Source organism: Dipodomys ordii, unplaced genomic scaffold, assembly GCF_000151885.1.
Source record: "Dipodomys ordii isolate 6190 unplaced genomic scaffold, Dord_2.0 Scaffold1, whole genome shotgun sequence".
Classification (NCBI taxonomy): domain Eukaryota; kingdom Metazoa; phylum Chordata; class Mammalia; order Rodentia; family Heteromyidae; genus Dipodomys; species Dipodomys ordii.
In genome coordinates this window covers 63,974,019-63,996,911 of record NW_012267217.1, presented here as the reverse complement: position 1 = coordinate 63,996,911, position 22,893 = coordinate 63,974,019, and the positions used below count along the sequence as shown (strand labels likewise).

The 22,893-nt window shown below is 57.8% G+C and overlaps 1 protein-coding gene across 1 annotated transcript in view; it reads right to left on the bottom strand.

Annotated features, from left to right (window-relative positions):
• Positions 1 to 22,893, bottom strand: part of Dgkd (diacylglycerol kinase, delta 130kDa) — a 67,753-nt gene that overhangs the window by 7,063 nt on the left and 37,797 nt on the right. The window contains exons 3-23 of the mRNA XM_013022751.1: positions 22,452 to 22,556; positions 22,016 to 22,148; positions 21,292 to 21,398; positions 20,848 to 20,973; positions 19,745 to 19,847; positions 19,007 to 19,169; positions 16,217 to 16,325; positions 12,475 to 12,614; positions 12,002 to 12,086; positions 10,306 to 10,400; positions 10,128 to 10,227; positions 9,772 to 10,045; positions 9,131 to 9,292; positions 8,622 to 8,750; positions 7,877 to 7,973; positions 5,083 to 5,193; positions 4,379 to 4,475; positions 4,100 to 4,207; positions 3,184 to 3,297; positions 2,298 to 2,432; positions 1,424 to 1,575 (exon numbers count right to left, since the gene is read on the bottom strand). Of these exons, the coding sequence (XP_012878205.1) occupies positions 1,424 to 1,575; positions 2,298 to 2,432; positions 3,184 to 3,297; positions 4,100 to 4,207; positions 4,379 to 4,475; positions 5,083 to 5,193; positions 7,877 to 7,973; positions 8,622 to 8,750; positions 9,131 to 9,292; positions 9,772 to 10,045; positions 10,128 to 10,227; positions 10,306 to 10,400; positions 12,002 to 12,086; positions 12,475 to 12,614; positions 16,217 to 16,325; positions 19,007 to 19,169; positions 19,745 to 19,847; positions 20,848 to 20,973; positions 21,292 to 21,398; positions 22,016 to 22,148; positions 22,452 to 22,556 (2,645 nt within the window). The remainder of the gene's footprint in view (positions 1 to 1,423; positions 1,576 to 2,297; positions 2,433 to 3,183; positions 3,298 to 4,099; positions 4,208 to 4,378; positions 4,476 to 5,082; positions 5,194 to 7,876; positions 7,974 to 8,621; positions 8,751 to 9,130; positions 9,293 to 9,771; positions 10,046 to 10,127; positions 10,228 to 10,305; positions 10,401 to 12,001; positions 12,087 to 12,474; positions 12,615 to 16,216; positions 16,326 to 19,006; positions 19,170 to 19,744; positions 19,848 to 20,847; positions 20,974 to 21,291; positions 21,399 to 22,015; positions 22,149 to 22,451; positions 22,557 to 22,893) is intronic.

The following is a 22,893-nucleotide window of genomic DNA, read 5'->3' as shown; positions in this document are numbered from 1 at the left end:
CAGCTGTGGAGGCAGGCAGGAGCTGGCTGGGGGAGCTGGGGTGCGGCTGAGAGGTGCTGAGACTTGCCCCACCCGTGGCCAGGCTGGGCTGGAGCAAGCCTATCTTGCAAGCAGGCTCCCCAGGCCACCGCAGCCTGGAGGGGACAAGGTGAGAAACCAGTGCACAGCAAGGAACGTCCACACGTCGCCCCACGCCTGACTCCGGCTGCGAGGCATGAGCCACAGCAGGCCAGTGGCTGAGGAAAGGATGTGTGGAGCCCGACACGTGACCTGTATGTGCCAGAAATGGTCACGGGGACTGACGGGAGGCAGGCTGTGGGAACCCCGGCCCAGCAAGGTCACTACTTGCCAGGGCGAGGCAGACCTGCCAAGGAAGGGCAGCTGGAGCTGCTGGTCCTTCTCCCGAACCCAAGGCAAGAGCAGGGAGAAAGGCTAAGAGAAGCTGGGGCCAGCCAACCGCACTGGCTGCTGTGCGGCCTCAAGAAGGGGAGGCTGGGGTGGAAAGGCCGGGCCGCCAGAGAGCAGAGAGCCTCGGGGGAGTGCGAGTGGCGCGGGGCGGCCACGAGGGCCACGGAAGCTGCAGGAGCACGTGCACACAGCTAGGGAGAAGGCCCTGGGAGCGCGCGCAGCGGCGCCCAGTGCAGGCGGCGCTCTGGGGGGAAGGGAAGAGGGCAGAACAGACGCAGCTCGGAAACCAGGGTGAGCTGTGATTGACAGACAGGTCCTCGTGTGTCACAGGCAGTTCTCACACTCACGGGGCTCGCGTGTCACAGGCAGTTCTCACACTCACGGGGCTCGTGTGTCACAGGCAGTTCTCACACTCACGGGGCTCGTGTATCACAGGCAGTTCTCACACTCACGGGGCTCGTGTGTCACAGGCAGTTCTCACACTCACGGTCCTCGTGTGTCACAGGCAGTTCTCACTCACGCGGCCCTCGTGTGTCACAGGCAGTTCTCACACTCACGGGGCTCGTGTGTCACAGGCAGTTCTCACACTCACGGGGCTCGTGTGTCACAGGCAGTTCTCACACTCATGGCCCTCGTTGTGTCACAGGCAGTTCTCACACTCACGGGGCTCGTGTGTCACAGGCAGTTCTCACACTCACGGGGCTCGTTGTGTCACAGGCAGGCCTCACACGCATGGCCCTTGTGAGAGCTGGCCTTGCAGGCAGTTGCCGCCATGCCCAACTAACTGCAGAGGGGAGACCCTGGCTGGGGCTCCCTGGCTGTGAGCGAGCTAGTCAGGTGCGCAGGTGCTCTCCCGCAGGGCTCCCTGGCTGTGAGCGAGCTAGTCAGGTGCTCTCCCGCCGGGCTCCAGCTGAGGCCCACAATGGGCCTCACAGTCTGTGAGTGGCTCTGAAAGCACCTGTGGGTTTGAGGCACCACTAGAGAAACAAAGCAGGGCCGGGGCAAGCAGAGGCACCTGTGGATGAGGACCCCGGCCGCCTGCCCGAACTGGTCCATCTGTGTGGCCTCCTCCTCAGACAGGATCTCGGGATGCAGCGAGAAAGATGGCGGGCGGGGCAGCTCACACTTCTGCTTGTCCTCCCAGGACTTCAGGGTGTTCTCAAAGGCCTAGGACCCGAGAACCCAGAATTAAGCCAGGGGTGCAGGGCAGCCATGACACCAGAGCCCTCACTGTGGGGAGGCGGGGCGGGGGCTGAGCGCAGCGCTACGCTTCCTGCCCTGGCACTTCCCCTTCAGACCTGAAAGAAAACTCCCAGACCAAACCATGAAGCATGCAAACACCTTTGGGAAGAATGCACGGGCCAGCCGTGGATAAGCCAGAGGTGAGCCAGCCCTTGCTCCAAACCCCATCAGATTTTTCTCCTGCCTGTCCTGCCACTTGAACTCAAGGCCTGGCGTTCTACCACTTGAGCCATACCTCCACTTCCACTTGGTTGTTGTAGATTGGTTCATGGACTTTCCTGGCTTTGAGCCACTATCCTCAGATCTCAGCCTTCTGAGTAGCTGGGGTGACAGGCCTGAACCATTGGCACCCATCTAGGCAGCCAATTCTTTTTTTTTTTTGGGGGGGGGGGGTTGGTCGTGGGACTGGAACCCATGGTCTGGGAGCTGCCTCTGAGCTTTTTCACTCAAGGCTAGCATTCTACCACTTTGAGCCACAACCCCACTTCTGCTTTCCTAGTGGTTAAATGGAGATGAGAGTCAGAGTCTCACAGGACTTAATAGTGAATTGTAGAATGGTGCATGAACTTGCCTGCCCAGGCTGGCTTTGAACTATAATCCTCGGATCTCACCCTCCTGAGTAGCTGGCTTGAGACGGCCGTTCTTACCCTGTCTCTGGTCAGCGTCTGTGCCCGGTTCTTGTGGATGATTCGGATGTAGCCTGGCGGCTGGACCCAGGCCTCTCCATCCACCTGCACAGGCACGCCCTCGTCCCCCAGGATGGAGATCTTCACGGTGCGACACTGCGCAAACATCACAGCTGTCACCTGGGGCCTAAGCCACAAGCTCCAGGGGCTTGAAAACAGCATCAGGTCTTCCTGCTGCCACACCTGTGCCCCGCCCTACCACCCAACACTGCCCCACTACCCCACTGCCCCCTCCTCAGGCATCCAGACTCAGCTGGTACAGGAGGCCTCGATGGCAGATGTGGGCATCAGAGCCCAAACCGGGCAGGGAAGGGGACCAGCCTCTGCCCAGTGCAAACATCTCCAAGCAAAGTCCAACAAGAGGACAATGAAGCTCTGTTCTCATCAACAAAAGTGTTTCTAAAACAAAAGACAAGCTCTGAGTGGCTTGCTTGCTTCTAGTCTGGCAGGGGGAAGAGACCAGCATGCAGCACGGCTCAGCCAGCGGGTTATCAGCACGCAGCCCGCACGCACAGCCCCACCCTCAGCGGTGAGGCAGGCAGAGTTTCCAGGCCCCCAGGCCCCACACCGTCTCCCCTTTGGCCCGTGTCTCCTCCTCCTCGTCCAGACACAGAGGGCTCGGGTGCATCTAAGCGCCGAAGCGGTCTTTCTGAGAAATGAACTCAAAGACTGTGCACAGCAGGGTCCCGTCCGGGGGAAAGCTGGGCCTATCCTGTGCCAGACGCAGAGGCTGGCTCCAGATCCCAGGAAGGGGAGCACACCAGGGAGTTCTAGGCCAAGCCCTTCCTCTTGAGAGGTGTGGGCTCCAGGAGGGGATCAGGTGACCCCTGGGACTGTCGCCCCATACCTGGGCAATTCGGTGATGCTGCAGCTTAATAACACGAGACACAGCCATCTGCATGCTGCCAAACACAGCGACCACCTCCAGAATCTTATCATCGAATGACGGAGCCGTGAAAGTCTGAAAGGACCCGCGTTAGAGCTGAACTCTGCCCTCCTTTCCACACACCCCTCCCCGCCCCTTCCCCACCCCCGAACACACACACACACACACACACACACACTGCTTCCCGCTCTGGGCAGCACGCAGACGGTGCCTGCTGTGATGACGTCATCTGTGTCTCTCACAGACCTGGGGCCAGAGCCCACACCAGCCACTGACGAGCAGGCAGCCCGGCTAGTCTCCTCTCCCCCTGCCTCCGTTTCCTCATGTGTAGGAGCGGCCCAGCACGCTCCCCCTCCTCACATGTGGGAGGGGCCCCGTCCCCCCCCTCAGTCTCCCCATGCACAGGAGCAGTCCCAGCAGGCCCCTCCAGGGGCTGCTATGGGGACTGGACAAGCAGCGTGTCGCACAATGCTCGGAACAGCGGCCTGCATGCGGAGGCACCGCAGTTCCTGAGTCATTATGTACAAGTCCTGACTCTGACTCTGCTCTGCTTTCCCTGCACATACTCTCTCCCGAGCCTTCCTCACAGCCCCCAGGCCCCCGCCCCACCTTGCACCTTGCCCTCTGAGCCTCATGCTGTCCCTTCTCTTCCCTCCCCAATGCCCCTGTGGCTTGGCCAAAGTTAAGTCCTCCTTCCGGCCCAGCATGCCCCTCGCTGCCATCTCGACAGTGCATGGCCGGGCTGGAGGCCGTCTGTCCAGCCCTCCACGACACCCACTGCCAGAACATGGCAGGTGCTCAGGCCACTAATTAGGTGGTGAGAGAGCCCGCCGCAGGCTCGCCACGCCCAGCCCACCGACCGCGCACCCGTACGTACATCATCCTCCTTGGTGCCCCCCCAGAAGTTGGTCCCACCAGCATAGCTGGGAATGTTGAGGACAGCAATTCCCTGAAGACTGGGGAGGGGGATCGGCCGCCCATCGCACTGCGGGCACAAGTGCACAAAGAGAGAACACTGCTCAGGTGAGTCAGCCTTCTGTGAGGACCGCGCCGCGCCCGGCAGGGAGCACTCGCAGCATGGCTGCTCCCAGGCAGGAGCTCAACTGCACTGCAGCTGAGGGCAGCGAGGAATCTGAGGGCACTGAGGCAGGCTCACCTCCAGCAGGACCTTCTGCTCCAGGTTCTTGTAGGTCCTGTGGAGCAGCTCTTTGGTGCCCAGGACTCCATACCACATCATGTTCTTGGTCCGACTCCTAGAAAACACACAGAGCTTGGCGGTGGGGCCCTTGCAGGGAGGAGCACTGTGGAAGCAGGGAGCACTGGCACTGCTGCAGGAAGACGCGACAGTCTTGATTTTGCAGATATGGATACGCCTAGAGTACAGAACGATGCTAAAAAGTGACATTTTGCCAAGAATGCAGAAAAATTTCCTGAAAGGCAAATAAATAAGCCTCAGAAAAATTGTATATGTTGTGACTTTCTTCTGGCTCTAGACTTATGCTTACCATCAAAACTTTAGAAAATGCAGAAAAAGCAGGAGAAACGAATCTTCAGAGGTGACACACGTACTGACAGAAGCGCGGGGAGGCCAGTGGGGACTCCTGGGGGGCTGCGTCAGCCCCGTGCCAGTACCAACTCTGAGGTCTCCTGATGTCAATTCAGCCCAACTTGAGCAGCCACCGGGGGGAGCCCTCTTCCAAGCTGCCCCCATCTCTGGGAGCCCCTCTGCTCTGACAGCAGAGTAACGGCTGTGTGTGTTCTGCTATCTGGAGATCCCCTGCTTCCTTGGTGGGAGGCCATGCGTACACAAAGGGCACACGGAGGGCACACGAAGGGCCCGCGCCCCTGGGCCACACCCACCTGCATTTCTCTGGGTGCTCATCGCGCTTGTTGTTGAAGTCCAGGGATATCTTGGCGTCCAGGCCGATGCCGAAGTAGTTGTTCATGACGCACTTCTCCGTGTAGCACTCTCTGCAGCGCGAGGGCACAGCTGTTACCGCGGCCTACGGAGGCCTTGTGCCATTTCTGCCCGTAGAGTAACTGAAACTTTTCCCCCATATTTTTCTCTTGCCTCCCCCGACATGCAGAGACTTGAACCCAGGGCCCTAAGCTGCTTTTTTACTTACATTTTTATTTTTGTCTCTTGGGGGATTCTGGTAACAGCTAAAATTACTCATATAGCACATCATAACCAATTTAAAGTATGTAATTCCACGATGCTTAATATATTCACAGTCACATCAGCTCTACAACCAGTTTTAGAACACACCACCTCAGAAAGAAAATCCACACCTGTCAGCCCAGGGCCTCCTAGACACTAGCAGCCTTTTTTCTCTCTTTTTTGGGGCCAACCGTGGGGCTTGAACTCTGGGCCTGGGCACTGTCTCTAAGGTTTTTTGCTCAAGGCTAGTTAGTGCTCGACCACTTGAGCCACGGCTCCACTTCTGGCTTTCCAGTGGTTAATTTGAGGTAAGAGTCTCACAGAATTCCCTGCCGGGCTGACTTCAAACGGTGATCCTTCGAATCTCAGCCTGCTGAGTAGCTAGGATTTCAGGTGTGAGCCCACGGTGCCCAGCACCGGCAGCCCTGTGACCCCAGCCCTGGACATCCACGCCGGCTATCTCCAGGCCTGTGCCTGTCCTGTGCAGGCCACAGAGGCCATCACACATCGCCTTCCGCACTGCTGCTTCCCTCAGCACGACGCTTTCAGAGTTCATTTCTATCGTGATGGCATGCTGGAAAGCTAGACTATGTGATGGACATTTGGATATCTGTGCACAACTGTTACTGTGGACACATTTTCGGTCCTCTGGGCTACACCTGGCGGTGACACTGGTCCGCCCTGCTGAGGCTCTGCCTGCAGCCTCGAACCAAGGTCTCAGGGCATATATACCTACCCCGCTGAACTCCAGGTCTCAGAGCCATTCCTAATCAAAACCCAAAGTGGCCCAAAAATGTCTACCTGGCCCTGGGGGCACAGTCCTCTTTCCGGGGACAAGGCAGTATGGCTCCCGGTCTGGGAGGGAGGGCTCTGCACGCATTCTTGATCTCCCACCCCTTGGTAGGGCCAGGCCTCTGCCACAGCCACAGCGCTTGCCCCAGGATGCCCTCCACAGGTAGCTAGTGGGTGACGCGGAAGTCCCCATAGACATCAACAGGAAATGAAGCTGGATGGGGAACACTGCTTGGAATTCTGATACATTTAATGCAAGTGCCCAGCAGCTGACCTAGAGCAGAGCTCAGGGACAAAGCTGTTCTAAGCTGAAGACCATGTGGCCAACACTATAGGTAAGTCCTAGGAAGAAGGAGTTAACCCAGGGCAAAGGGTAGCAGGACAAGGGAGGAGGGAGACGGGAGTCTGAGGGGGCTGGCAGCTGCCGCGCAGGGCTGACAGGCAAAGGCCTGCCCGGGCAGCGCAGTGGTGACCCCGCCAGGCGGCTGGCACACAGGGTAGGGACAGGGAAGGAGAGAACAGGCTTGGCCCCACAGGGGGCCTCAGTGGTCCTGGATGAGGAAGACAGAGTAAGAATCTGTCAGGGGTCTGTGGGCTCTGCTCCGGCAGGGATGGCAGCTCTGGCTACCCGGGGAGGACAGAACCCAGAAGGAACAGGATGCCAAGGAAGAACAAGACGCAGGAATTGGGAGCCACATGGGCCGGCCGCCACCCGCGGACCCTGGAGTGCTACCTTCTCAAAACCTTCATGAACCACCATCACCCATCACTGGCCCCACCACACCGGACACTCAGGCTTGGCAACACCAGCACCCCATGCTGCCTACAACCTGCCTTCAGCCAGGAGAAAGAAAAATCCGAAAGACTTGACATTTCTTTGGTTTGAAAAATACAGTCTGTGGGGCTAGGTAGGTGGCTCAGTGGTAGAGCGCTTGCCTTGCATGCATGGAGCCCTGGGTTCGATTCCTCAGCACCACATAAGCAGAAAAAGCTGGAAGTGGCGCTGTGGCTCAAGTGGTAGAGCACTAGCCTTGAGCTGAAGAGCTGAGGGACAGCGCCCAGGCCCAGAGTTCAGGCCCCACAACTGGACCCAAAAAAAAAAAAAGAAAAGGAAAGAAAAATACTGTCTGTGTTCAATGGTCTCCAATGGACAAGAAGGCTCCATTAAACTGCTGCACTTGAGCCAGGCCAGGAAGAAGACTGAGCCCCACAGGCGCAAATGCAGCGCACAGAGCACGGCAGGCGCCAGGCCCCCTCCCTGTGTCCCCCTGGGGACTGCATGGAGGACAGGGTGGTGGGCCCCGTGAGACATGAGGAAGACGCGAAGGACAGAATGGGATGAGGGGAGCCAGAGCACGACGCCTGAGGTGACAACAAAGGACACCCAGTCGGCTTCCAGCGGGAGTCTGGGGCCTTCAGAGCCTCAAAGTGAGGCGCCTGGGGGGACGCGGCGGGAGTCTGGGGCCCTCAGAGCCTCAAAGTGAGGCGCCCGGGGGGCACGCGGCGGGAGTCTGGGGCCCTCAGCCTCAAAGTGAGGCGCCCGGGGGGACGCAGCACGCCTACTGAGGGTCGGGCTCCCTCCTCAAGCAGGGGGTCCCTCACAAGCCAGCACCGGCCAGCACAGGGCTCGCTGGCCAACGTCCACCAAGTCCTGATGATGCCGCTCGAGCCTCTGCGCTCAGCCAAAGGCCTCATACTCACAGGTTCTCGGGTTCAGCACTGAAGGGGTCAGCGTTGATCAGCAAGCGGCTGATGACTGAGCTCCCGGGTAAGGAGTCTGACATCCCGGCCCGCACGCCTGCGGGAGGAAGGATGGGCATGTATGGGGACTGGAGGAGGACGGCAAACTGCTGTCACCCAAAGTTCCTGAAGTAACAAGGAAGTGCCACACTTTGACAACAGTTCACAAATCAGTCTGGCACCAGTGTCTCACACCTGTAATCCTAGCTACTCAGGGAGCCGGTTCAAAGCCAGGCCGAGCAAGGAAATCCGTAAGACTCTGATCTCCAATAAATCACCAAAAAGCCAGAAGGGAAGTGTGGCTCAAAGTGGTAGAGCATTAGTCTTGAGCAAAAAAGCTCAGAGACAGCACAGCACACAGGCCAACTTCAAGGCCCAAGACTGGTACAGGAAAAAAAAAAGTTAAAAAATTACCATGATCACTCCATATTTAAGGACAGAAACAGGTAGAAACGCTCACCCACAAGACACCTAAAACATGGATTCCCAGCTCGCTTGAACATCATACGGGCTCTACTTGCCTTTTGGTTAGAAAAACGCTTCATTCAGTCGTATAGACTTGGAAGTTCCGGCTTCCTTGGGTCTCTCCTCCTCCGAGGACGGAGACGCTGTCTCACTGACCTGACAGAGCGAGCCCCTAGCCGTGCCGGCCGCACGAAGCCCCACCCCACCCCACCCCGCAGGACACGGAGGCCAGCACACTCACTTGGGTAGAGGATCTTGGTGTTGAGCGCGGGAAAGCTGTCCCGGCTTCCTGTGTGGGGAGGGAGAGAGGCAGAGCTGCCGAGGGACAGACTGCCTTTGCTCATCAGCTTCTCGCACGGGGATCTGGACACTGTAAAACAGGACAGTGCACTTCAGATCCCGGAGCCAAGTGAGTAGGTGGGGGCAGGACCCCGGCCAAGTTCAGGGACCCCCAGCGGGGGGAGCCTGCTTCAGGAGGGCAGGTCCTGCCCCTGCCCGACACAGCCCCACCTGGGCAACTATGGGTCTCAGGGGCTCTGAGACCATCCAGGGAGGGCCCAGGCAGGCAGGCGGGGCTTCTCCATGCCCCCGCAGCCCTGCCAGTGCCCCCAGGACACATGGGCACATGCTGGTGGTGCACACACAGGCCCAGAGTTTGGGTTTGCCCAAGCACTCAAAGCGACGCCCTAACGCCCCACAGCCCGTGTGCCGAGCCTCCCCGCAGGACGATCCTGCCACAGCATGCCGTACCTTTGCGGTGGCTCCTGCCCTTGGCTACTGCACAGCTCTCACTGTGGGCAGGCGGCAGGCACACCCTCTCGTCCTTCTTCAAGTCCTTCTTCTCATCTGACTCGGACAAGCCCAGGACAAAGCCCTGCTGCTCCTGGGTCTGGGCGTTCTGCTCGTCCACAGCTGTCAGGAGAGAACAGCTGTGACTGAGCCTGCGCAGTGGGGTCTAGGCGCCAGCAGGCTCCTCCTCAACTCAGACCCAACCCCACCCCTCCTCTGCCCAGGCCTCCCGCACACCTGGCATTCATACCTACAGGTTGGGGAGAGCCTGGGGGTGGGGAGACCGGGAGGTGAGGAGAGGGACCCAGAGGGCCCACCACAAGGCAGCAAGAGGGCAGAGGGCCTGGGCGTCATGCACTGTGACAGGCTCACTGCGGCAAGAAGCAAGTGGACAGTGGGGAGGCCTGGGAAAGACTGGCTTCCAAGCACAGTGCAGGAGAGACCCCGTGAGGACAAGGGGCTTGCTGTGAAGTGGGGGGTGCTGTGTGAGGTGGAGAAGCATCAGAGTGGCTGCTCCACGGTCCCTTTCGGTCTGCCACCGTGTTTGGGGAACGCCCAGCCTGTGCCTAAAGTAAGCTACCTGGCTACTAAGGGTCCATTACCTTTCTCGGTGTGTTCGATGATCTGCCGAATTGCTTTCTTCAGGCTGTTTGCTCTCAGCATGAGCTGCTCCCGAGGCCTGAAGATCTGCGGCCGGGAGGGGCACATGGAGCCCACAGGGTGGTCCCCAGCGGGGCCGCAGATGCCACCAGGCCCGTCCCCATCTTCCGCTTCCTCGGCAATGGTGGGAGGCGGGTTGGACAGGGAAGAAGAGGCCTGGGACTCGTCATCCAAGGTCTTGAGCAGAGAGTCCAGCTTCTCTTTCAGGACAGAGCACTAGATGAGGGACAAAATGCATGGGAAGCATGCTCCCTCACATCAGTGCGGCCCCCACCCCCACCCGGTGCCAGGAACGAACCTTCTTGGCCATGACCTCTGACTCCCTGGAGCTCTCGGTCGTCTTCTCATAGGCCTTGCCCACCCGGGCCACGAAGTCCTTCACGGTCTCACAGAGCACCCTGGGGCACACAGACAGCGGGGCTGGGTCCCGGCGCCTGGCTGGCTGCCACCCTGAGCTCCCACAGCCCAGGACTCACTTGGCTGATGAGATCACCACCGAGTGCTGGTCCGAAGTGAGGATTTTAGAAAGATGGGCGGCCACGGAATCTTCATAGAAGAGAATCTGCTGCACCTACAATCACCCCGAGTCAGGCGTGCTGTCAGTCTCTGCGATGATCACCTTAGCTGCAGCAGTGGCCCTGGGTCCCACAGACTACCTGGACCCCCCCCCCCCGCCCCTGTCCTACCAGCCAAGGCCTCACTCACTGCCAGCGTGAAGCGCATTGACCGGGGCCATAGGGAAGAGTTCAAAAGCTTTGTCAAACGGAGGCAGACTGAGGAGATAGGTGTGAATGAAAGGAAACCTGTCGGAACAGAGAGCAACTGCCCGTTCAGACATGACACCGGCCGGGGGGCTTGCCTGCCCCCATTCCCTCCTCTGTCAGGTGTGGGGTGTCTTCTTTGTTTGGGCTCCATTCAGAGCAGACACCACACTATTGGTCTGGCTGTGAATCTTCTCACCCAGTGTAACTCATCTCGTCTGCTTCTCCCCGTTGCCCCCCTCCCCCTGCCGCCCCCCGATGTGGAAGCCTGCTCTGTGGTGACTGCTTGCTGGGGCCCGGCCCTGGGCCTGGGCTACAGGCTTCAGCACGGGCTGGCCAGTGAGCACATATACTCTTCCTCTCCAAGAAGAAAAACGTACAAAACACTCACAGCTCACTAACCATGCCAAGGCAGGCACTTGGGCCTGCAGCCTTGTTCAAGGCCAACCACTGCCCTGGTCCGATAAAGCTCTGTCTCTCTACCGCCTGGAAGAGCACCCTGGCAGTCATCATGCTCAGCTAGCGGCCAGATGGGACAAGCACAGCAGTGTGCTCAGGTCATTCTATGCCCTGAGGAAACGGAGCTGAATCACGACAGTGCCCTCCCTCAAGGACAAGAATTCCATGCTAAAGCACAGGAGGTTGAATGAAAGAGAGGCTAAGAGGAAAGGCAGGCCAGGAGCAGGAGTGTGGGGGCTGCAGGAGGCGGCAAGGGGTCCGCTATTCCAGATGTGGACAGTAATAGCAGGCCGGAGTCAGCACAGCTGGGGACAGCAGGGGAGGGGACGGCAGGGGAGGGGACGGCAGGGGAGGGGGCGGCAGGGGAGGGGACAGCAGGGGAGGGGACAGCAGGGGAGGAGACAGCAGGGGAGGGGACAGCAGGGGAGGGGACAGCAGGTGGAGAGGACAGCAGGGGAGGGGACAGCAGGGGAGGGGACAGCAGGCGGAGGGGACAGCAGGGGAGGGGACAGCAGGGGAGGGGACAGCAGGGGAGGGGACAGCAGGTGGAGAGGACAGCAGGGGAGGGGACAGCAGGGGAGGGGACAGCAAGCAGAGGGGACAGCAGGGGAGGGGACAGCAGGGGAGGGGACAGCAGGAGAGGGGACAGCAGGGGAGGGGACAGCAGGGGAGGGGACAGCACAGCAGGGGACAGCAGGTGGAGCGAGGTGCTGAGCAGATGACAGGGAAGCAGGAAGTCACCAGAGGGGGCTGGAAGGCCCTCCAGCCCTGTGACGGCTGTGGGAAACCCCAGTCACAAAGCCTCCAGCTTGGCCTCAGCTTGCCCTGCTCCCCTACAGGGCTGACAGACGCATCATCGGAGGAGCAGCGTGCAGGGGTGCGGCACGGGCAGAGCCCGAGGCCCCAGCATCCATCCTCGGCACTGTAGTGGGTGTGAGGAGGGCCACTATACCTCAGAATCCTCACTGAAGTCCTCGGTGACGGTGGAGGAGGAGGCCTGCCGAGGGGGTTTGGTCTCGTATGCCATGACACTCCACCTGCCCAGGCACAAAGTCAGATCACTGCTTAGAGTGCCCCCCAAATACTAGGAAGTGCACTAGGCCATGCACTAAGGGGGAACAGCCCTCACTCTTCTGAGAAGAGGTGGGAAATGAAATAGTTCGCGTGTGCATTGGGGAGCATTCTGCACAGTCATGAGGCCCTGCGCCCAAGCAGCCAAAGACTACAGGCCTCTCTGCGAGCCCCGAGGAATGCAGGTACAACTGTTCCCAGCATGCTTCTATGCTGTTTGCTTTTATCCCCTTCATCATCTGACCAAGCTCAGACGCTTATCAGGGAAGGACTATACATTCAGGTCAGATGTTTACAAACAAATCAGAGGCTCACAACAGATTCCTGCTCACACAGCCCTGGCTGCCGACTCACCTGTCCAGCATCTTCGTGCTGGCCCTCTCCAGCTTTGCCAGGATCTGGGGGAGCTGGGTGTCATCATCGCAGGCCGAGCCCCAGCCCAGCACACGGGCCAGGTCATTCCCCGTCCCCAGGGGCAGCACGCCCAGCTGACACTGAGGAAAAAGCAGAGAACACCCTCGCTCGGGCTCCGGGAGCCTCCCTGCCGCCCTCAGCAGTGGCCACATGAAATAAGTGTGTGGCCTGCCCGCACCTTCGCCACAGAGCCCAGCAGGGGAAGAGATGGTCCCTGTCACCAACAGCAGACACCAGGGTCACTGCGCTCCCTCTCCACTGACTGCACTCTGCCTTTCACACACCTTCACACATAATCCGCAAGTCCTTTGGTTCCTAGAACCTTCCCAACAAGCACTGCTGTGATCACACCTGAAGTCAGCCTGTAACTTCCCACCCACCATGCCTGCGTCTCCCCACCCACCCCATCCACCATGCCTGCGTCTCCCCATCCACCCCCACCCACCATGCCTGAGTCTCCCCACACGTCTCTCCATCCACCATGCCTGCGTCTCCCCACACACCCCCACCCACCATGCCTGCGTCTCCCCACACGTCTCTCCATCCACTATGGCACCTTACTCACTAATGCCAACTTTACCTTCAGTTCCTCTAAAAACATCCTGATGCCAACAGCTCTCAATGTGGATGCCCCAGGCCAGCCTGACACACCTAGCTGCGTCCCCCAGTCTTACACTCGGTACCTATCATGCCCATCCAGAGTGCACATCAAAGCCCCCCATGCCAGATCACTGCTTAGAGTGCCCCCCAAATACTGGCTGCCTCGAGCTTTCTTGCTGTTCACTCTGATGACAGAGTGGCTAGCCAGAGTCACCAGGGACTGAAAGGCAGCCTGGCCCAGGTTCTAAGGCCAGGTCTACACCCTACTCTCCCTCCCTAGGGCCATGCGCAGAGGACATGACCTGCGGGGACAGAAGCATGTGCCGAGGGCACAGCCTGGCAATGCAAGAGGGACAGCAGAGACACAGAGGACACAGAGGAGAGCTGGCACAGAAGAGCACTCAAGAGGAGTGCAGTGGGGCTTCCTAGTGCCTCACAGGAGAGCAAGACAGTAAAGCTGGTGTGCAAGGTGGCAAGGGGGAAATGTCAGCCCTGAGGAAGAGGAAGGCAGAAACAGAGATGAGATAGGAAGCAAATGCAGGGTCTGGTAGACTCTGCTGTCAGCACAGAGCCTAGCGAGGGGCACAGGGCACAACTGTCCCAAAAAGTATGGCCATGGGCAAGCCATGGACAGAGGCCAGAACACACAGATGGCCCAAACCAAAGAGGAAACTTAGGGCTGGGGGCCACTGGGGAGAACTGCACACACACAGTTGCCACACGGCTAGCGGGGGGAGCAGAACCGGCTGTCAGGTTTCTGCTCAGACCCTGATGGACAGGACCCATCTTCACAGTCCAAGGAAAAGCATGCTGGCATCATGGGGCTGTGTGATGGCTTAGGACTGCAGCAGGACACTGCAGCAGAAGGTGTCCCCAGAATGAGCACAGCAGCAGGCCTGTCCAGCCACCGTGCCTCCCTGAGGTGGGCGTGGAGAATGAGGCTCTGATCACACAACACAAAGCAGGAGCTGGGAAGAGAAATGCTACAGGGTATGGGAGCCAGGAATGAGAAAGAGGGACCAGAGCACCATGGGCCAGGGAAATCAGAGGAGACAAATGCCTGTGGAACTAGGTGCAGTAGAGGAAGATCAACCATAAGGTTTCATTGTCATAGCAACTGTGACTCTGTCACAAAGCTAAGTGAACTGCTCTAGGTACACCACTAGGAGGAGCTATTTCTCTTTCCTGAGCAACTTGCAGGGCCTGGGTGTGTTCGGACTCTGGCGGACTTTCGCCTCCAAGGCCACCCTCACCCCAGTTAAACATCTGACAGGACTAAGGGGGCTGCGCAGGTCTCAGAGCACGCAGAGCGCAGTCGCTGAACAATCTACTCCAGCCACAGGGAGACTAAAATGTTTTAAAGACCACAATTGGGGGCTGGGAAGGTGGCTCAGTGGTGAAGGTGGCTCAGTGGTAGAGCGCTTGCCTTGCATGCATGAGGTCCTGGGTTCGATACCTCAGCACCACATAAGCAAAAGGAAAAAAGCCGGAAGTGGCGCTGTGGCTCAAGTGGTAGAGCACTAGCCTTGAGCTGAAGAGCTGAGGGACAGCACCCAGGCCCAGATCAGGCCCCACGACCGGACCAAAAAAAAAAAAAAAGACCACAATTGGGAGTGTGAGACAATATGGGTTAATAGTTTCTTAATCTTGGTATAGATATATCACATTGTGGCCGGAACAGCAAAAACAAAGAAAAAGATTTTTTTATTTCAAAGTATGTTGATGACAGAAGGACAATCTGGAAAACATTCTTACCAGATACCAATTTATAAAAATAGAAAATGCGGGGGGTGGGGGGAGCTAGAACAGGTGATGCGCATCACTGCATGGTAAATTGCATTTTTAACTTCACCAGAAATTAAATAAATAAAAGAGAAGACTTGTTGTTTACACAGTTGGGTAGAACCCGGTCTTACATCACAGTGGTACAGTGGTGATCTGGTGAGGAGTGTGTGTCCCTAAGAAGGACAGCTGGGCTCAATCTGGGGGTCCTGGAAGGACAGGGCGCAGCCTCCACAGGGCTGGCGCCTCGGTGACCTCAGCGGCACGCACAGTGTGGGCTGACCCAGACACCCAGCTCCGTCCAGGGTAAACTGTCCCACAGAGGTGCTGGCTGAGTACAGTGAGAAAGGCCCAGCACACTACTGATTTCAAAAGCATACCAACAAACTTGGGGCATGGGAGCAGAGTCCATTTAAGGCAGCAAGAGTCCATTTAAGCGTGCATTATGGGCCAGGCACCAGTAATCCCAGCTACCCACAAGGCTAAGATCCGAGATCATGGTTCAAAGCCAGCCTGGGCAGAAAAGTTGGTGAGACCTTTATTTCCAATTAACCATCAGAAAGCCAGAAGTGGAGCTGTGGCTCAAGTGGCAGAGCTAGCCTTGAGCAAAAGAAAAGCTCAGAGAGATTGCTCAGGCTCTGAGTCCAAATCCCCTGGTAGCAGCATGCATGTGTGCATGCATGCGCGCGCGCACACGCACACACACACACGTGCGCGCGCACACACGCACACACACACACATGCACGCGCACACACACACGTGCGCGCACACACACACACACACACGTGCGCGCACACACGCACACACACACACATGCGCGCGCGCACACACACACACACACACACACACACGACAGCATTATGGGTCCCATTACACACAGTATGAGAGATAGTTAGGAAAGCAGATGAAGTGAAAATTCCATGGCTGTGATAAGCATTTTCTTAGTAAACAACTAGGAAACCCATTTTTAATGACAAAATCAAGACTGAATGAACCCTAGCCACTGACCTTATCCCCCCCCCCTCCCCAAGGCAGAGGCTTTGAACCAGAAGTCCCATCACCTCTCACTGAGAGCAGGGCACAGGGGGGCACTGGCCCCAGCCCTGCCCTCTAGCTCACTGAATTTCCCGCCTGTCTATCAAGGCAGAGCCCAGGCTCCAGCACCGTGGGGCTCCTGCCTGCTGCAGAACCCTGTGCTGGTGCCTACTAGGAGCAGATGCTCTGAAATGGCTCAGAGCTCAGCCCCCCCGCCCCCGCCCCCCTGACCTCTGACCTCGGCAGGACTGCTCCTCCAAGTACCTGTTTGTGAAGGTTGAGGCTATCGATTTCCGAGAGGACCCAGCCGACACTGCCATCCCCACCACAAACCAGAATCCGGAAAGTGTCAAATTTCTGGAATAACCGTAAGCTGCAGAGAAAAGAGAAAGTCAATGAACCTTTCCTGCTTCTACAGGAAAAAGAATGGGTCCATCAGTCCTGGGCTCAGGGAAGAGGCCTGTTCCTCTAGGCGCTCTGCCAGGCCACGAGAGCTGTCCCCATAGCCCTCCACTCAGGAACCTGTCAGTGTGGACAGCAGTGGCACTGGGTCCTAGCCAGGCCTTCTAGCTGGGGCAGGGTCTGCGAGGACGGCGGCAGTGGGACACTGATGCACCTCAGAGCCCTGAGGAGACGCTGACACCTACAGTGCACCACCACCACACCGCCTACAGCCTGCCACAGCCCAAGCCAAAGGCAGGAGCCAGGGGCCCCGCCCACACGCTGCCCAGACAACCCTCCCCTTATGCCTTCAGCTGCCTCCTACCCCGCACCTGGGCACCACCTCAGCCTGCAATCAGTCTCGGCCCAGCATTCACAGGACCCAGTTTCAGGTGTCCATCGGATGCCTGTCCCTTCTCACGGCTTCAGGCTCCAAGCCCTCCTCTCCCCGTGGCTCCCTGCTGGTCTCCCTTCCCTTCCATGTGGGGTCCCTATTGGGACACTACAGCTGTCTTCTCCACAGCCCTCCTCCACAGCTGCCTTCTGCATGTCCCTGACCTCTTCTTCACAACCACGCACAGGCTTCACCCGAGGACCCTGAATCAACAGTCCAGGCCCCTCCCAAAGCTCACGCTTGCATCCCCACCAGGATGACCACCCTGGTGTCCCGCAGTGTCTTCAGAAGGATGTGTCCTTCAGGGAATGGCCTAGCCGACAGGCCAGCACCCACATTCTAGCTTCTGTTCCCACTACACCCGGCAGGGCCCGGCCTCCACCATGACCACCAGAGTCGTGGAGCCTCCTGCCTGTGCCCCCAGACCTTTCTAAGACACCATGCCACCCAGCGCCTTGCTTTAAGAGCTTGCCTCTTGCCACAGGAAAGGGTCAAACTGCAGCTAGCACCGAGATCTTCCTCTGCATCTGTACACCACTCCCTCAGGCCAGGCAGGGCCCTGCCTGGCATCAGGTATTGGGAAGACAGAGGCAAGAGTACACAGTGACCACAAGCTGAACGTAAAGGCTGGCACAGCCAGACACAGGGACAGCAGCTTGACCTAGGATCCCAAAGAATCTACGCATCATCCCACTGAAGTGGCAAGTGGCCTGCCACGGGACCTCCGGACTATACATGTGCCACCTGGGGCCTTGCAGACCCCACCTCTAGTGGTCAGCCCAAGCGTAAGCACTCAAACAGGCTGGGATGGGCAACAAGCCAATAACTCAGGCTCAATGCAAGTTCTGAGCAGCAGGCTGCACCTGGCTTTCAATGACAAGAGAACCAGCTCTACGCATCCTTTGAATTCTGGCCCGCTCTCTAGAAGCATGGGAAGGTGAAGGCAAACTCAGGAAGAGGAAGTAGTAGGTCTAGGTCTTGTCAGGAACTGGCTAAGATCAATGTTCACAGACACAGGCAGTGCCATTTCCATGAGACTTCCTTCCACTGAAGTCCACTTGCACGCATGCCGGACTGAGCACTAGCTTTTCACCCAAGTGCTAGTGTACTGTCTGCCTGCCCAAAGCCACTGCAAAACGTCTGCCCAGCATCCCAGGAGGCCAATTTAGCAGCCTCCCTGAGGCCAAGTGTGGAACACCTCCACTTCTGGAGTGAAACCATTTCATCAACCTCCGAGTGACGAGCATCCTGTGTCATCCAGAGAAGAAGTGTATCACAGCAATCAGGCCATGAGCACCATTTGTGACTGCTTGCCATCAGCCCAGGAATGACTGGGAAGTATCAGCTGACGAGTCAGTGCACACATGTCACATGTACCAGCCAAAAATACCGGCCAGCCCAGGCTGTGTGCCAGCAGCACCTGCTCCCAAAACAACTCTCTCCTCCTTGATTTCCCCCCCAGAGGTAGCTGGGGCTACAAGCACTGTCCACACCACCCTACAACGCTAGGCCGTCCACTCAGTCCAACCTGAACTGGTGCTCCCAAATAAAGAAATTAGTACAGAATGCAACCCCACAAAAGCAAACGTTCCCTACAAACCTGTAGAAAGGACAAAGCAGTGGAAACTCACCATGGCTCCCCAACTCCCACATGAAAAGCCCCGGGTGTGGGTGCCTCAAACAGAAGCGTCCCCCCTTTCCCCCCCGCCCCACCCGTAGCCCCACTAGAGAGAAGCTCCTTCCTGGAACCAAGCCAGCGGTAGAGAGCAAGGCAGGTGACATGGAAACACTCTTGGGCTGCGGCTGGCACACACGGGCAGCACGCGGCACAAAGCGGACCCCCAGCTGTTACCAGTTGTCATTGGAGGTTTGTGGGATGTGCATGCGGGCACAAATGTGCCACGTGTGTGCATGTGTACACCTGTAGTAGAAGACAGAAGGACACACATCTCTAGCAACTATTAAGAGCAGGTTCCTCTGCAAGTAGAATTAGGAGAGAGGCACTTCAAGGAAGACAATTTCTTTCCCACTAAACAATGTCTGTGTCTTTGAGCTTTCTAAAATGCATATGCCTTAGTCTATGAAACACTAAAAATTCCAACTCTGTAAGGAATGGTCTGGGGGCATAGCTGGAGACCACAGAAGTTCAAACCCCAGCACAACCACCACCAGAACCATAAAAGACAACCTGTAAGAAAGGCTTTTCACAAGCTTCCTACCCGAGGTGTGGGCCTCCATTCATGAGGTCAAAGACCTGTGCAGGGTTCAGCAGCTGCTTGAATCTTCTGAGAAACTTCACTCCTTGGTTGTCCCCACTTTTGGAATTGACAAAGACCAACAGTGGACTTGTGCAAGATGGGGGACAGGTGGCCTTCCAGAACCCTGTGTGTGAGTGAGAGCAGCTGTGTAAGCACTCCGGAGGCGGGTACCGAGTGGACGCGAAGCGGGGCCGCAGCTCACACGGGCGGACACACACATGCACACAGGAGTGGCTGGAGGCACTTGCTTGCATGAGGCCACTCGAGGTATGATGTGAGCCCCGCAGACAGAGCATCTCCAGGGGCTCCAAGTTTCACCTCACTGTGCTGCTGTCACCTTTTCCTGCAAGCCACCCGCCCCAGGGACCCTGACTTTCAGCAGAACTCGTGTCTGTGTCACATTGCCAGCCTAACAAGTGAGCGAGCACGCTGGCAGGGACAGGGACAGGCCAGCTCAAGGAAATGAGATAGCCTCTGACCCTATACTTCCACGGAGGAGCCATGCAATTCGTTTTCCAGGCAGATGTGATACACAAGCGGTGACCCCAACAGCAAAACCTACTACACCAGTTACCTCCCTCCGCCCAGCCCCATGCACGGGTCAGCCTCTGGCTGACCACATCCTCCTGTCTCCAGAGCTGGCAGCGTGGGGCGGTGAGAAGGCACGCGGCACGGGCAGCGGCAGTGCGGGGCACCCACCATCAGAGTCGATGCTGTTGAGCGCTGTGGGCGGGATGACCGACACTTTGCACAGGCCAAGCGGGCACTTGGTCAGCAAGGACTCTTTGCACGCCGTGTGAACCTGGAACAAGAACCCACGTGTCACAGAGGGGAGGGAGGAGGGGAAAGCCACTTCTTCACCACCCCGATGCCCCGGCTGGTGAGCACCATGGGAGAGACAGGGTTGCCTCCTCAGCACCCTGCACTTTGGACTCGCACCTGAACACACACTCAGGGGGCCCGTCACAGTCCAGCCCCAGCCCCAGCCCCGGGCCGCTGCACTACAGCTACCTGCAGTGAGTCAAATCCAGGCCCTCATGTGCTGACCAGCGCCACTGCTACCAATAGGCTCCCGCAGGGCGATGGTCTGACGAGGCTGGCCGGCACGGTCATGGCAGCCCAGGGAAAAGCCTCTCAAAGACCCGCCCGCACTCGGAAAGCCCTCATCAACTGTCTGAGATACACTCTGAGGCAGCCGGGACGCTTTGTGTTGGGAAGTCAAAAGAAAGCAACCCTAATAACTTAGTGGAAATAAGTATGATCAGACATGAACAAAGACAAGTAACTGGGCAGCCCCAATCCCAGACCCTCAGAGCGAGGGGCCTCTGAGGTGAACTGGGATGGCCAGTCACCCATGAGCCTCTACACACGAGGGCAGGGCAGGGCAGGGCGGCAGCCAGGCCAGGTCCACCCCAACGCCTTCACCAGCACAGGGCAGGGCAGGGCAGGGCGGCAGCCAGGCCAGGTCCACCCCCACGGCCTTCACCAGCACAGGGCAGGGCAGGGCAGGGCGGCAGCCAGGCCAGGTCCACCCCCACGGCCTTCACCAGCACAGGGCAGGGCAGGGCAGGGCAGGGCAGGACCACCTACATGGCCTTGCACCAGCACAGGGCAGAGCAGGGCAGAGCAGGGCAGACAGGCCAGGTCCACCCCCACGGCCTTCACCAGCACAGGGCAGGACAGGGCGGCAGTCAGGCCAGGTCCCCCCCACGGCCTTCACCAGCACAGGGCAGGGCAGGGCAGGTCCACCCCCATGGCCTTGCCCCAGCACAGGGCAGGGCAGCCGGACAGAACCTACTCACCATGGCCTTGCACCAGAGGCAGCGCCAGTCCTGCAGGCGCAGCACACTGCCACAGGTCTTGTCACACACCGTGCACTTGGCGCTCACGGGCAGGTTTCCTTCCAGCCACTGGTGGGGCATGGAGATCTGCAGACCAAGCAGAAACATGCTAGGGGCATCCAGAGCTCTGACCTAAAGTCAGTGAGGAGCCCAAGGGCACAGTGGTCTTTGCAAGCTCAGCCAAGGCCTCTCCCTGACGGCCAGCATGGGGAGAACCCATCCACACCACAGCACCAATGGGCGGGGCAACGAGACTCCTGGGCGAAGGACAGTGCCGAGAGGGGCAGTGACCACTATTGAACACCCCGTCCCAGTGCGACCCTCTCAAATGAGATGCACGGGCAGCACACAGAGCAAGAAGGGACTGTGCAAGTCTGTGCCTCAGCTATGTCTCCCCTGGTGTACCCCGTCCTCGTCCTCGATGATGTCCTTCCCGATGGAGGCCAGCGTGGTCCACTTGCAGTTATTGGTTGCACGCACAGCACACCGCTTGTGGGCCTTAAATTTGCACACTGTGAGAAAAGAAACACATGAATTCGTGAGCTTCAGAGAAGGCAGCTGCTTCGGAAGAAGGAGAAGGAAGGTGGAGCTCCTCTGTGTGGTCGGTAGCAGAGCATGCACGCAGACCAGATGGCGGAGAGCCAGGAGTGAGCAGCTAGACTCACTGCTTCACGCACACACCACTGCCACAATACTTGGCTCTGTCCAGGAAGCCACAGACGACACTGAAATCTAAGTCCGCACAGCTCCTACGTGCCACAAAATGCTTGAGTATTTTCAATCATTGCCACAGGAAGGACCAAGGCACGCTGCTGCTCGCACACCCTGTTCAGTGTTCAGCGCAGCACCCTGCATAACTCTTGTGTCCTATGAGACACTTTCTATCCTGCTCATGACACAGGATGCAGACCAATGCCAGAGGCCCAGATTCTTCCACAACCACGTTCCTCTGTTCCTGTGGGAGCACTGTGACAACTGTCGTGAAGAACTGCTCTGCAGGTGACGCAGAGAGGAATGGAGTAGTGGAAATCACTTTACCCTGGACTGGCCAAAGCATCCAGACTTCTGGGCTTTATCAAGGACTACCTCGGGCCATTTTGGGAAGCAGAATAATCAAGCAGCCCCCTACCTTCACAGGACAGCCCATGCGACGTGACCCCAGACAGAGCTTCACGACACACGTTGCAGTAGGTTGGCCGTGCGTGAGAACAGGCGTACCAGTTGTGCATCCCTGAGAAATGGTCCATGCTGTACTGGGTAGGCTGGAAGAATGAAAGAAAGATGGCAGAGGTAAGAGGCCCTCTGACACCCTTACATGTGGCGGCTTGCACCGAACTACAGGAAGTACCCAGCAGAGGAGGAGGGCGAAGGCAGGGTCTGTGGAAGGATGAGGGCGTGTTAACAGGGACACAACTGCCAGCAACGCTCTCAACTGCCATCCATGTGTGGGAGGCGCAGGACGGCAGGTCGTTAAGGCAGGAGGGAAGCAACAACAGGTGGCAGAGGCATTTGCCAACAACAGACAACAACAATAGGCACAGGTGGAAGGATGTTTTTCTCTTAACCTCAAAATGCTCCCTGTTCTGGACAGTCTTGAGTGCTGCAATCCAATCTTCCATTTCTTTCCTGCTATCGGCACATAAGATGAGCTTCCTACAGGGCGTGATGACCTAGAGGAAGAACACGGTCAATGTACCATGAGCAAAGGTGAGGAGACAGCTACAGAAACTGTTGACACCAACCTGCAAAAGCATAAAGAGTACATACGTGTGTGTGTGTGTGTGTGATTATTTCATTGGGTATTTACACTTCATGGTGTAAATAAAGTGATTATCCTGGGCTATATAGCAAGAACAATCTCATAGTGAAAAGACTATTTAATTTGTTTCTAAGTCCATCAGCAAGAAACCAAAGTGGGCACTTGCAACTACTTAATTACTTAGACATAAAAAGCTGTAGAAAACTTGAAGGAAAAAACAAAAAACCCTCAGTAAATAAGGGGAAGCA